At 44.8% G+C, this 15,180-nt stretch overlaps 1 protein-coding gene across 1 annotated transcript in view; it reads right to left on the bottom strand.

The window, feature by feature from the left end:
• Window positions 1-952: 952 nt before the first annotated feature.
• Window positions 953-15,180, bottom strand: part of T265_10026 (hypothetical protein) — a gene marked incomplete at both ends in the record, with an annotated part of 22,391 nt that continues 8,163 nt past the window's right edge. Inside the window, 8 exons of the mRNA XM_009176273.1 lie at window positions 953-1,893; window positions 4,966-5,034; window positions 5,198-5,301; window positions 7,025-7,225; window positions 9,102-9,311; window positions 10,539-10,912; window positions 13,882-13,975; window positions 14,893-15,152. Of these exons, the coding sequence (XP_009174537.1) occupies window positions 1,107-1,893; window positions 4,966-5,034; window positions 5,198-5,301; window positions 7,025-7,225; window positions 9,102-9,311; window positions 10,539-10,912; window positions 13,882-13,975; window positions 14,893-15,152 (2,099 nt within the window). The remainder of the gene's footprint in view (window positions 1,894-4,965; window positions 5,035-5,197; window positions 5,302-7,024; window positions 7,226-9,101; window positions 9,312-10,538; window positions 10,913-13,881; window positions 13,976-14,892; window positions 15,153-15,180) is intronic.

The following is a 15,180-nucleotide window of genomic DNA, read 5'->3' on the forward strand; positions in this document are numbered from 1 at the left end:
GGATGACGGAAAATCTGAGATGTCACAAATAATTCCCGACTACGAATGAGTCTTATGTAGTCGCTGAGATGGTTGGTATGCAGAATCTTTGCTGTCTCTGAAGATGAGGTTGTTGATGCGTGCAGTCAAAATGGTGGTCTAGATCCCGGACGGATCAGACTGTAAACAACGACGTACACAAAGCAGGACGAAAGAAAATAGAAAATTGGTTTCTAAAGTTGACAATCCAACAAAACCCTATCTATTATCCGCCGTTCAAAACGAATATGCAGCTCAGCGCGACCGTCTTGGAGGATTTTATTACAGCAAAGACATGACCGCTTAAATTCACGAACGCCGGCTACTTGTTGCACAGTTACAAACCATTATATCGCCACCGCCCGTAAGGTTCTCTATATAAAGGCAGCACTCTTATAAGGATTGCTCGATATGGCTCAGTGGTTAGGGCGCGAATTTACTACCGGAAGGTCCGTGGTTCGGACCCAAGCCCTTCATCTGGACTGCCCCTATCTAGACTGGGAAGAAACTGGCAGTATCTCGCCTCTCATGCTTCTTTCGGGTGGTGTGCAGCTGGACTTGGAAGGGGTGTTTCAGCTGGACTATTTTTTTCGAAAAAGACCGACTCTTCGACAACTTTTTTTTAAAAAAAAATAGACAGTGTCCTTCCGTAGTGTCTACCTCCGAACCAACATCGTCCAGATGTTCGGTACCTTACTTTTTCTGGGCTTGTAACTTATTAAAACGCGTTCTTAAAATCTACGTTCACTCAGTCAATTACTAAATTATTCGCACTAAACACTTTCTCGTGTTTCCGTATCTGCAGCGAATTCATCACCGTCATCTGAAAGGGACGCGGATGTACCACCATGCTGCAGCCTGTATTCACCGTTGACTGTGAGCTGCAACCCACCTCACATTCGCCCTCCAATTTCAGCAACTGTACACGAAATACTTTCCATGTGATATGTCTAAGCCTTACAATATACAAAAATTGAAAACGCTGCTCTACGGCATGGAAAGTAAACGAAATGGATGGGCAAGGGAAAGGTTGTTCATCAAAATATACATGATAGAAAACACAAATCTGTTCCCTTATTGTACATAGATTAACTGGCGCTGATGGGGGTGTTGGTATCCGATTGTTCCATTTGGATTGTGGAGGAAGGGAGGATGCCAGTCTGATTACTGTGCAATGTTTCCACGCGAACAAGTGCTGTTTCCTTCGGCGCACCCGATGCCCGGGTGAGGCGCCAGCGTGCACCCGAGGCGTCCAAGAGTATCGGAATCGCTCTGATGGAGTAGAGTTTATCTGGTGGTCTCTGCTGTTGAGATGTGCCAGTCTTTGGATGCGCGTGACCATGGAAGCGGACACAGAATTCACAATGAAAGTAATCACGCTGGAGTTGGGCAGACCTTTGCGCGAAGAATACGAGCTCAGGCCGATTTCCACTACAATGTTGCCGAATCAATCGATTATGACCTTCTGTAGTCGCCTCCATGACAGTGAGTTCAACTTGGACTGCCGTTACACGACATGCAACTTGATTGTTTGGCAATCGACTGCGCTGCTGCACAACACCCATTACTTGCACCATGTGTCCCACCTCATTGTTGATGGTCAGCACATCGTCTGGACCACTGCCAGCCTTGGGGAGAAGAACCAGGCGTACGTTTGTCGTCTGAAGTCGCTGAAAGAAAAATCGTGGCCAGTGTGAGGCCACCTGTGCAACGCGGAGAACAAGAAGTGGTATCCAAGCAAATTTGGATGGCGGGTTTGGACTGGACTTCGAATGAAGTTGTGCAATTTTGTGAAGGTCTGGCAAAACAGTAATGAAAGGGTCGGCTCGAGGTGACTGAGCCGGTAGGCCAACATAAGGAAGCAAAAGTTGGCAGCTGAAAAAGGGAGCAAAACAAAGCACTAACTGGTCGGAAACATCTGCTTGACGAGACATCATCTTGCAACTAACTTGTATGGCAAAGCCATGGCGAAATCCGGTGGGAAACTTGAGGTACTTTAAGCTTCTGCTGGAAAATAACTATAGGGAAGAAGGCGAAATACGTTAAACCTACACAACGGCAATTGTCTAAGTTTGAAAAAAAAACAGTAGTAGCACGATTTGCAGGATACGCACTGCTGATGTCTCCCACTTAGGATGCAGCAGCTCACATTTTTACTCAACCCTTCTGAATGGATCGAATTCAATCGCGGGATAATAAATGTCATTGAAACTTCGGAATCAGCCTACTGCTTACAGCATATTTTCATTAGTCCGAGGGTGCGTTCGGGTGTGTTAACGTATATTAGAGAACACGCACGTTTGCCAATCGAGCTTTCTTCCTGTAGTTGACGTCGGTAGGTACCTGGCAGCCGATAAGCACTGTGCAAATGTTTTATCCTTATCGGGAATCATCAGCAGTGCGCATCCCACGAACCTCCAAGGGAATTCGAACTCAAAGCATCCCGGCTAGTGGTTGAAGACCAAACCATTTGGCCACGAGCAGCCAACCAGCGGCGTGACAAACTCGGACTAAGAAAACATATAACGGTACTGATCGTTCATCCACGAAATTCGTATCACGTAGTCCCGTGTGAAAAGACGTTTATGTAACAGTAGGGGGGTCCTTATCGGAATCATCAGCAGTGCGCATCCCACGAACCTCCAAGGGAATTCGAACTCAAAGCATCCCGGCTAGTGGTTGAAGACCAAACCATTTGGCCACGAGCAGCCAACCAGCGGCGTGACAAACTCGGACTAAGAAAACATATAACGGTACTGATCGTTCATCCACGAAATTCGTATCACGTAGTCCCGTGTGAAAAGACGTTTATGTAACAGTAGGGGGGTTGAGGGGGGGTGGAACTTGAGAAATATGTGGAAGACCAGGAAGAGAAATTTCACCAGAAACTACTCAAAGTTACATTGACACCCACCAATATCTGTATTGTGATGTGTCTAAACGTAACCACATTCGCCAGTTGCGTGGACGTATAAGTGAGTTGTGGTCGCCCAATGATCACCTTGAAAACGAACAGTACCGTGGTTTGATTACCATCGGTCGCTCTTTAGTAGGAAATACATGAGATTTGATTCTCTGAGGCAGTGGTGATACGAAACTTTAGGTACCCAGGACACTCAATAATGCTTTTTAACAGAGAGGCTCGAGAAGGGAAAACACGTGTGGACATGTGCGTTAAAACTGGTATTACGTTCGCCCAGTGATCGAAATTTACGAAGTGAACTTGAATCCTACCACAGCGAGAATGGAGAATTTGTTTGGCTGGTTGGTGTACACACTTCCCGACGAGACGAGTACGGCAGTAAACAGACTCCACTGTTATCCTCACCACTGAAAACTGTAGGTCTTATGCTATCCACCCTGAGTCAGCTTACTGATGTGGCTGTTTATATTCGTTGTGGTACAGCTAGCTATTGATCTTAGATCTAGAACCCTGTGGAATTAGTCACATTTATGTGAAGGCAACCAGCCCATTTACCTGAACGACATGCTCATCGAAAAACGAACAGAACAAGTTCGACACCGAAGTTGATAGTCTTTGTGAGTAACTTCCAAGAAATGGTGACCTCCAACTTCCGGGAGACTTTAACACATTCGTTGGTTGGAGACGTGCATGTGGCCATGAGTTATCGGGCCTCACTGTATCGCGAACAGAAACGCTAACAGTGAGGCTGCTTAAATTAAAGACTATCCACTAAATTTGCACCACTAAAATAACGTCACATTTAGTCTGAAAATAACACGCAACACAAAAGACAATTGAGAAATGAAAGGAACAGAGCCACTGTTGCTTCCTTTTTCCAGGTCGGGCAATGGGGTAATGAAGCAAACGTTGAACGGTGCTCGAACTTATCTGACTAAACGACTGAACCTCATCGAGGATGAATAACAGAGAAAACGAAGTGAACAGATTGAGTAGAGTGGTATCAAACTTCATACCATTTATGAGCCATACATTAAGTCAACTCAGACACTGTATATTGTTGATATGGGACTGGGGCAAACATCAGCTCCAGAAAAACAAATACGAGTGAATCAACAAACTCCTGGGGCGAAATCACGAGCGTTGATTGGGCCGCGGTGGACAAACTACTCCAAAGGGCGACGAAATAGTCACCCAACATTCTTCCAGCTACTGAATGGATACTTCAGGCAAATATGCAGTTGGGAAGTAGAAAAGGAGCTGCAGAGGACGTGACTGAAGCTGAATTCTTCAAGTATGGTTGCCTGATATAAAAGAACACTTCTCCATCTGACCTCAGCTGGTACAGAGTCATTTAAACCAAAATTTAAAGATTATTCCATCGGATTGAAATTCCAGAAGTGTTACCCGTACAACGGCGTTAGAAGTGATTCTCCGTGAACTCCGTTACAGAGGTCAAACATAATTCTGACCAATACTACCCATGTGTACGGAGGTCGGGTGGGTGGTTGTACACCACAGGACCCACATACAGTGGAGTTCAAATTTTTGGTTGCCCTCATCTGATTCGGCAACCAAAGACCGTCAGCTGATCAAGTCGGCGGCCCTTCCTGTATACCATCCTGTCCATTCCCTCGAGCTTTCAGATAGTCGAGAGTTCAGACACACAGGGGATGCACATACGGCTCAGCGCAAACCATTTGACAACAACTAATCTATGTCGATAGTCCAACGACATCGCCTGGATTTGACAGGCGAATGAGGAAACGGATACCAGTCCATAGGAGGTGAGATGATGTAAATCTTTTGTGCTGAACAGAAAAGAAATCGAGGAAGAGTATGCCCGCCTCACAAGTCCCTCTATACACACGATATCAGGATTCCCATCACTGATGCCCAGAGCCCCAATAACCAATGAATGGTCCTAAAATTATTGCAGTTTGGCCATCTCTCTAGTGGATATAATTTTCGACGGTAGAATATTTTTGATTGCAAAGGTCCACTAGGAAGCAGTGATAACTCACTTGTCAGATTTGTAGACTGAATCAATAGATTCAAGCAGGCGGATGAAGAAGCCGACCAACTGGTTTATACTACAATTGAAGGCATGGAGTTAAGGATAATTCTTCAGCGGTACAGAAACCACGAGACACGCAGTGCAGACAAGAAAATTGAAAACTCAAACTTCAACAGCAGCAAAAATTGACACGATCGGTGAGGGCGAATAATGGATGAAAAGTGACGGAAAAAGGATACGCGATCAAATGTGTGTGTGTCGTTTGGTCGGCGTCTAGACACTGAGCCCGCAGTGATGCGAGACGCCCATCAAGATCACACCACATGGACAACTGGCGTTTTACCTGAAAGAGAAATTGTAATATACAAAGAACAGGGGGCTTGAAAACAAAACTACAATAATCGTCCAGCAGAGTACAACAAAACAAAGTGACCAAGTTGAGGCTTCTTTGAGGTGCTCGTAAATACGTGTGGTTTGTACCGCAGTGATAAAGAAATACAGTGGAATGTGAACGCGCCAAAACAACCGTAACTATGATTTAATTTCAAAGCCGCTCATTTCAGCTCTTGTGGAGTTTGTCCAATCTTTTGTAACAGTTGGATACAGAAGCTGAAATTTATATACCCATCCGGAAAATTTCACCACAAAAAATTTTGTTCTAAACAGCACTTTCAAAGGGATGGACGGTTTCCGTTTATTCGAGGTTGAATATCTTCATTGGACAGCAATGTGGCTAGCCAAGAGTGTATCCAGCCTAGTATACAACTCGCTGCACGCCTTCAACGGCAGTTCACGGAGAGGACAACACTGATGTCACTAGATCAAGAGACAATTTCGTTCTGATGGAAAGAGATGCCCAAGAACCTCTTATGAAGTCCCGAATGATTACACAAGTGTCCGTCTACCAAACGTAATACACAGATATTCAAGGCAGATACATCAGTTAAACCTGGTACCGGAAACGGATACATCAAACCAACGACCAGAATAAAGCAAAGCCAGTGTGTAGTCTCAACCTCTTCGAGGAGTCATTACATTTTGAGTAAGGTGGGACGTGGTAAACATCAGTGACTAAAATCTGAAGGCTAATTGAGATTACCGTGTGCACTATGTAAATAACTTCGCGCCACATTCTACTAAGACCTATTCAAAAATAACTTATTAGCGTAGTTAATTCATTCCCAAACACAATCATACGTGGTTAGTCAGGAAGTAAACAAACATATTAACCAAAAGAATTATTCAAACCTCTAACTTGGAAGATTTTTCAGGCTATTTTCTTTAATGAAAGACTCTTCTTCTTTCCCTCCAAACCAAGCAGGCCGACAAGTACCAGTGAAAGGAAAAAGGCCTTCGCTGTGGAGTTATTCATTAAAAAATACCAACTGAACAGTTACAGACTACTCGAAAGGGAAGCAAAACTCTCATACGCATGTTGTTTGCAAAAACAGAATATCCATACTCTCTTTGAACGCGCCTTCCTGAACTTTTCTGGATATTCATTGACTGTTGCTCAAATCCAAGCAAATGCTACAAAGCGACTCCACAAATTCCGCTATAGATCTCACTTTTCAAAGAGATGCAAAGCGGATTTACGAGAGGACATACTACCCGCATTCCTCCTCCATCAGTAGTATCACCGTTACACCAGGAGCTCCAAGCAGGAAACCGATAAAACAACGTACCCCTAACTGGAGCAGACAGCGAGTAATTCTACAACGACGGACCACTGGATAAAGCCTACATTCAGCTTTCGGGAAGATGAAGTAAGCTTAAATCTTTTTTAAACACAAATCGAGTCGCAAACAGAGAGTAGTGGGTTGCGAATAAATGTAGTCTTTTCGTCAAAACTTCGTATTTATCTCCAACTCGGATGTTATTACATGTTATTTGATCATAATCCAGGGTTGCCCTTTCGTTGTGTTGGAAGCCGTACAGAAACAGTGCTCCACTTGAATGAAGAGGTATGCAAGATTAAATGAATGCCACTCAAGGAAGCTGAAAAACATGGGCCACAGAACGATTCGAGCAGAAATGACTGTTGTTCAAATTCGGTGTAAACTAACCCAAACAGGAGTACCATGAAGGGGCTTGGGAGTGGGCTGTGAACTGCTGTTGCCAGTGGTCTCCTCGCCAGCAAATGACCGCACACCTACGTGTGTGAAAAAGTTGGCGCTTATGCAGAGTTCGGCCAGACTCAAACAAAGACTGCTACGAATTCCAACGTATTCCGCTTGGAACCAGCGATTGTCCGGACCACCGACACACTAGAACAGAAAGTGATATGAAAGAACGGTAAAAGATTAGTATCCGAATGAACAGCAGTCCTCAACTTAACACACGAGTGCGTTCGCAACCCTGGAATATGGTCGTTTGATAAACCAACATGGTCTGACTTCTCAACTCATAGGTGAAAAGTATAACCTTCCACGGAATTTGAGGTCACATCAACTACAGCATACTGGGAAATCCTTCTGCTGTGGACACAGCACCGCCAAGCATGTTTTGTTCACTGCGTCACAAGACGTACACCGCGAAAGTTTATAAACATCATGGTGCCTCATACTATGTAAGGTTAGTTATCGAACCACACCACATGAGAACAATTTTCAGCCCGGATTGAGACTTAAGTGAACTGGCATGATAACGGATCAAAAACTAAGTTCCCCGGGGTTTGCGACTGGATCCTAGAACCAAGCCCACGATACCGGGCAACCTTCGTCAGGCATTGGAATATCTGACGAATTTTGATTATGTTGACATCGTTTTACCCGAAAAACCCAGAGGCGACACTCGGCTGGATAGGCCACTTGGTCACTTTAATCGAACTCGATATGACAAGGAACAAAAACACCCTCAGCCGACTTGTCGCTCTCTAAATAGGCAGTCACGTCGAACTGCACCCATTGAACAAGTCTCAACATCCAAACACCTCGATTCTTTCGTTCCTCTACTGTTCCGAACAAAGAAGAAGCGAAGATTCAGATCCATAGTGCCAAAACAGCGCCCCTCCAGTTGAAGAGTGTTCTGTAGGACATGTAAAAGGCTATCCTGAGAACAAAAATCCGCGGCTACAGAGTTGTTACTCGTCCTGCTCTACAGGAATGAGAGACCTGACTAATACGTTGCTGGGATATCCGGAAGCAATAGACTCGGAAAGGTTGTTTTGGCGTTTGACATGCAGTTATGTGTAACCAGCCTACTCGTCCTGTTCTACAGGAATGAGAGACCTGACTACTACGTTGCTGGGATATCCGGAAGCAATAAACTCGGAAAGGTTGTTTTAGCGTTTGACATGCAGTTATGTGTAACCAGCAACGTCGGTTTGATCACTGTCTCCGAAAACTGGACGATGAGTTTATAAGGGAACTAGGTAATCGAAGACTCCGCAGACTTTGGTGTTGCCGGCGTGAAGTTCGACTTGAGACAGAGTTCAGCATGATCGATCGGGAGTCAATCTCTTTGATCTATCTATTGAATCTGTCGTTAGAATTAGTTATGAGAACGGGAACATTCATGTAGCCGGCTCATCCATGGTAAAGTAATGCAATTTGTTATTGATCTGGTGCCTTGTCAGGGCATATGTTTAAATGGGAAACGCAATTAGGGGGTAGAAAGGGGTAGAGCACAGCCATCTAGGTTGAAGAAGGTCGATATGGAGGACATTGGAACGAACGAGCACGTATTGTTCTAAGTGAATACATCAAGTGGTTTTCAATCACACGGATAGTCGCAGTTCGGTTTAAATAACCATGTGAACATGGAACATAGCAGCAGTGTGGTCGAACATTCCAAATAGTGCACAAATAGTGCAAAGTGATACATACCAAGCACTATGCCATTATCAGGCAAGTTTATCACCGGTGACAACGGTTCACACGACCACAACTTGGCCGGATTCAATACCTAGTCACGGTCAATTACATATTACCATTCGCTTTCACATAGTAAACGCTGGGTTTGAAGAACGACAGAAGGAAGATATTTATTTCCGCCAGTACAGGCACTGAATTGCGCGCCATCAAATGTGGTATCAACAAGTCAGTCTCTTGAACAAGAAATGCCCCCTTGTGAGACGTTCCACTGGGAGCAAACACCTTTTTCTCAGCAGTATGATGATGGGGAAAAACGATGTAAACTCACCAAAAGTGACGTGCGGGCTTTCAACAAAGAATCAGCTGCATTACGAAGTCCTTCGATTAGATCATCCACCCAAAGTTGAAATTTGGAGTCCAGAACGTGAGTGATCTCGTTTTCCTCCGCGATATGTCGACATAAAGTAATGAGCTGAGCCTCCGCACGACTGAATTCGGACAAGCCCACAAGCCAGTAGTTCGTTCGTTCCGTTAGGGTCTTTTTGGGTACAGAAATAAATAATACGTCATAGTTATGGCAAGTAGCTGAAAATTATCTGAAACGTATCATCGCTCACTGATGAACCGGACATTAGGTTTCACTAATCTGATAAATTTTCCAAACTCGAACGGACTTCCATAGCTTTTTCCAACAATTCTAACGCACTTTGTCGAAAATGGTACTGATATGCAAACATCACCAATGTGCCTCGCTAAGCATCAATGTGGAAAATGGTTCGTCACCATCCATCCATGCGAAAAGTAAGTAAGAAGAGGTACAGTCCCGAAAAACCGATTCACTCCGGAGAAATAGTGAACTGAAAAAACCTCCCCAATCTGAGGAAAGTTTACCTTTCCTCTTTTTTACCTACAGTTTTGTTTTGATACGTGCTGCTTCTGAGGACTGCTTACATTTGAAACGACCGAATCGTTTCATTTCCACTCCAGAAACTGCAAGGAAGTGGAGCATTCAAGCATCATGGAGAAGGTCTCCGGTTGGAATGCAAGTAAAAGCAGTCAGTGGTGTGCAAGGTCGGCTAACAAGGAGATTTGTGGATTTTTAGCATTACTTGAACAATATTAATCTGTACAACTAAAAATCAAGCATCATTCTCTCGCTTGCATGACAGGCACAAACAACTCCAGGGTGAAGTGAACAAAGAAACCGTGAGCGGCGCTCGGTTGGGCCGAGTGAACAGAAGTCGTTCCGGTTTTGCAACAGCTATACGGCAATTTCGACAAGCACATTCATTCGCATATCAGTTTGGTTTTCACGGGAGACGCGAGAGAATCCCTCGTTTACGATACTCTTCAACTGAATGTGTTGCCCACAGGTCGCCTCATGTTCCAGTTGGTACGATATTCGAGATATCGTAATATATTTCCATACAGGAAAGGTTGCTGGACTGTCGATGAATTTTTAGCAACCTTGTGAGTAGTCTCCCTAGTGAGAGCTATACGGCACTGTTCAATAGCGGGCTTTGATAGGGCTAGATGAAGTAAAGCTGATGTACGCGCGGTTAGTGCTAACACAAAAACTACTGCTTTTGGGCACTATACACTACACTACACTACAACACTGTGAGCTATGACATAATCAATATATGCCGTTTATTTCGATCGGTAATAGTCCAGTGCAACAGTTCGGCTATGCTTACACCAACAGGAGTAAAACTTTGTACGCGATGTACAGGAAAACGTTGGGGTAAGATGAATATATGCGTACCAACGGGACGAGATTCGTGTAAATCCTGGCAGCAAGATCATGTTGGCCAAAGCGATTTGCTTGTCGAGCCAACTGATAGGCGAGCCACGTGGGTAGCTGAGATGAAGAAGCTCCTCGTCGCGAAACGCAGTGAGCAACGGCCAAAAGGAATGATTCCTGATCCTTCGCCGATAACATAGAACGCTCGCTCAGTTGAAACAATAGGCCGCTGGCAGACAGGATGGAACCAACATCGCTCGTACCGTTATTGTTCTCCGATACTCGATTGCAAAGCTGCGCCAGAAATGTTGGTGCTTTATCACAGAATAGCGAAGGCAAGCGAGTTTTCAGAGTGCTGAGAAATTCGCACAAAATGCCGCCACGAGGACCACCATCTGTGCAAATTTACGGAGGAAAACAGACCTGTCGATGACCTTTGATAACAAAAATTGGGATTTTGGAGTTTGCAGCGTTACGTACACCTTAGAGATGCGTGTGCTTATTGGAAGGAAAGCAACTACTATTTCAAGAACAACTGTGAATCAATTGGTTCGAACTGATCTTGTGGCAACCAACCAGGTTAGTTAAACCATGTATCGTAGGCACACTGGTTCCAGCTGCTACAGTTTCGATCACCGGAAATCGGGAGTGTGAGACGTACAGCCAAGCCTTTGAGGCGATGGTATGTTCGTTTGTTCGGGAACTAGGTAGCTACTCATTGAACGCAATAGCTTTGGTGTACGAGCACCAGCGACTGCGTGATTGGGCCATTTCTGCCGGTGTCATTAACCATTGATGAGTTCACTCCCAGGATCTCCACCCAAGGAGGCGGCAATTGTCGACCCGACTCAGTTTACAGGTTATTTCATTTCCAGATAGAAAGTATGAAACTAAAATTTCTGATGTTCCCACATGATATTTACACAGTACAAATTCCGAAAGCATTAGAACTAAATGCTAAAGATAGAGATACTAGATGGGCGCACTCGTTACGCTTCAACCACAATGTGACCTTTGAGCATAAAAGTGTGTCGAAAAAAGACCCCTTATCCTATTTCCCGGCTATTCGCCGATTTTCAGGCATCCACGGGCGTTGAACTGTGATGATGTTTGGAACACCCTTGAAGAGGGACCACCAAAAGGCAGTGCAATCGACTGAATGCAACATTGCTTTTTGAACTGTTTCGCTAACGTCTTTGTATCTGACCAGTCAAGGAAAAACAATATGGGGGATGAAAATCATAAGTGTTCGCTTGGCTCTCTGAATAGCGGTCTCCGTACCCAAGTAAGCGGGATTTCGACGCTCCTTTGTGTGAGCTGTACACTCATTGGGGGTCATAGCTGCCTGAAAACCGCTTGTATGAACCGGGTGTGTCATTTATTGAAGTGTCCTCCAAGCCAGGTGCTTGCAATGAGTGCGCTCCAAATCTCAGACAAGCGATCTGCCACATCCGTGGGCCTTGCATCCTTGTTCCATCCAGTGAAAAGTACGCATAAAGCGGTATACTGCTGCAATTGATCAAAGGCACATTCGATGCCAATCTCTTGTAACAGGTTCGTGGATTACTGGGACAGCTACCGAAGTACACAATACCACTCATCTGTGTACCGAGGCGAACGGGAGGTTCTATCTAACTTCGAATGATTCTCTTGTTCGTGGTGTTCATCAGCCGAATGCGCGGCGCAAAAGCCAATGCAAAGTTTGATTGTGTGTATTCAGTACACTCGAGTATTCTCCTCCATAAGCAATGATGTACAGACACAACACTGGTGTTCGCTACCATTACGAACCGGATTTTCTCGGAGTGAACCCGTTGGGATGTTGCGTTACGAATGATTAGCATCTATTGGTACAGGTACTACTCAACTGTTCGAATGTCTGATGAGAACATCTTGAAAAGACAATTCATCTCACAACACGTGGCATCCTTTAGGGCGGAAAGCAATGAAGTGCAGTCAAGGTGCACCTCCTACGATTTGTCGGATTCATGATGGAATTAGCCATGTTTTGAAGAATGACACACTACCTGTAGTAGCAGCGTTGGGAGTTTCAAACGATGTGTGAATGAAATGTGTGATTATCAACTGTTCCCAGTTACTGTTTACATAGGATTTGGTTCTGGTAAACGTCGCCTGAATATTGTTAGAGTAGGAGAAAGTATGACTTTTTCGATGAGATTAAAATGGCTGTGACGTGGTCAATCTAGCAAGGGACAGTCGCCTTCAAGGCATAACAACCATGATGAAGTTCAGGGATTTTGTTCCCAGAGTAGATCAGGTCGACACTTCCCACACTTTTGCTATCTTGCAAGTTATCCTTGGATCAGTGTCTGGAAGTTACGCCTACTTACCTCACAAGACATCCCTCAACAAAATAGTGAACAATAAAATAAGCAGAACAGCAAACGATGGACGGTGAACCATGCTAGAGTTTCGTCACTGGAAAATACGGGACGCAAAACACTTTATCAGAAGCTAAAAGTACCAAAAAGTACCAAAAGTGACCGTTTTGTCAACACACCCCTTGGGGCTTTTGTTAACTAGGTATGAGGTGTAAAGCGTCCTGCAGACTCATGTGTACTGCATTTCAAAAAGAGGCCCATGAATTCACATTTTCCCGAATTGTTGATCCCCTGTCCTCCAAAACGGGAGTTTTCTAACAACGTCCAAGACGTACGTGCACAGTTTCGCACTGAACGAGCCACACACAGTGAGGCCGAGCAGAACCTTGAAGTTGTAGAATGACGATGAACTGCATTGCTGTCACTTCGGTAGGAGCTTGCCTACCGGACATATCAAACACAAATCGATAGCCAAAACTTATACGTGGGACTCAGTGAGCGGATATGTAAACTAGACTAGAGGCGCTCGAGACATGTTTCTGCACCTTGTTCTGATTGATAACTGGATTCGACTAGACCAAAAAACACCTTGTGTGCTGAAACGTCCTAGACTGATGGATTCCGTGGGATAGAACATATGAGATTTCCACGGACAGTCCGTAATGTTGACCTCCTAGTGAAATGGTGTTTCTGACCCCAAGGTTGCCATGGCTGAAGTGATTTTCGAGCATTAACCCAATCGTCCAAGTAGTTATGAGATCCGAGTACTTGCAGGTAGTTCGATTATCACCAATAACTTTTCACGGTATCAGGCTTGTCAATTTGAAGTCTCGGAGATGAGAGGCGAAAGGTTAAACAACCAGGTTACCCATCACCACGGAAAACAAAAACAGCGCTCAACTTCCGAGGCTTCACTATAGAAACTGTCTGAGGCAAAGCGGTTATACAAACCAGACAGTGTGGAGTAAAAAAAACTGGATTACCACCTTTGGAACATCTGAAACTGATGACAACCAACCTACCTAATTGGACGAAGTCAGTCAGCCTCAATTTATAGAGATTGGGTGCGTATTCAGGGAAAGCACTGAAGAATTGAACCAATAACGAGTAGGTATGCTGTTGAATGGGAAAGGCAGAAATAATAGCAAAGCACGAGAAAAAGTCAACTCCCCGCAGTAAAGCTGGAAGGGGTTAGCTTCAGAGGACAGATATGATCCTCAGTGATAACTAAGATGACCTTAAAGTGACGTAAAACTATACGCTAGAGGTACAACCTCCAATGCTTCCATTCTACGGTGCTTCGAGCTACCGTGGTTCTGCTTGCCGAGAGGAAGAGAAATAAGAGAACAGCTACGTGTCGAGGACCTATACTAATGTTGCTGAAAGGTTGCCGGCCTCAAGCTGTGGTGAGCATCACTGTTATAGAGGGAGTGTCGGGGATAAATGTGAAGGTAGAAGCAGAGCGTTCTTGATTACATGAATAGACACTATCTCAATACATCTAGGCGCCAACATATTTTGTTCGACAGATGGCTGCAACTAAAACTGCTTGCAAATATTTCAAAGCAAGTTCACCAGCCGAGTCACTTGTGAGTCACTTCGATCCAGCGCATGCCGAATTTTTAAGACAAACATTGAAGTACATGACCTGGGTGGTAGTATTATGGATATGACCGGATTGTAAGGAAGTAATAATCGTTCAGCCATGACACCCTTTCGGTGCCTAGCTGCCACGCTACCTGAAGGAAGCACGAGGGCTGAGATACTGCCAGGTTGCCAAAGCCTAGATAGTACCACCACTATCATCATCAGGAGCAACTGAGATGCAGAGGTTGTCTTCAAATTACCGATCTCCTCGTCAGTAAGCTCGCGCCTTAACCACGGAGTTATCTCCAGCTATCTCTAGGAGACGATGGCATCACACTGAACGCAGAATGGTAGGACAGATTAGCACACAAGTGCGGCTATGGGTATTCTAGATGAAGGCTTCAGTCCAAGTCTAGAAGAAGGCTTGGACAATAAACAGTACTCACCCGAAGTTCTTCAGGAGAGATATCGGTGGAAGTCAAAAACCAGGGTCCATTCTCAGAAGGCGACTCCGCATTATCCGAACACGAGGATGATTTCGACAGAAACTGAGCGAATAAGAGACAGATCAACTGACCAGGTGGAAGAACACATTCGGACGGTAGGTCGGATGCAGTTTGAAGTAGAGTAAGCTTGCAAGCCAACTGCATAGCCTTCAACGTCACTCGTGTTGCTTGAAAGGTGAGAAGAGCGCCCCTGACGCAGTCTGTGACTTTTGGAACTGGCGGGGAAGA

The sequence above is a fragment of the Opisthorchis viverrini genome (assembly GCF_000715545.1).
Source record: "Opisthorchis viverrini unplaced genomic scaffold opera_v5_323, whole genome shotgun sequence".
Taxonomy (NCBI): Eukaryota; Metazoa; Platyhelminthes; class Trematoda; order Opisthorchiida; family Opisthorchiidae; genus Opisthorchis; species Opisthorchis viverrini.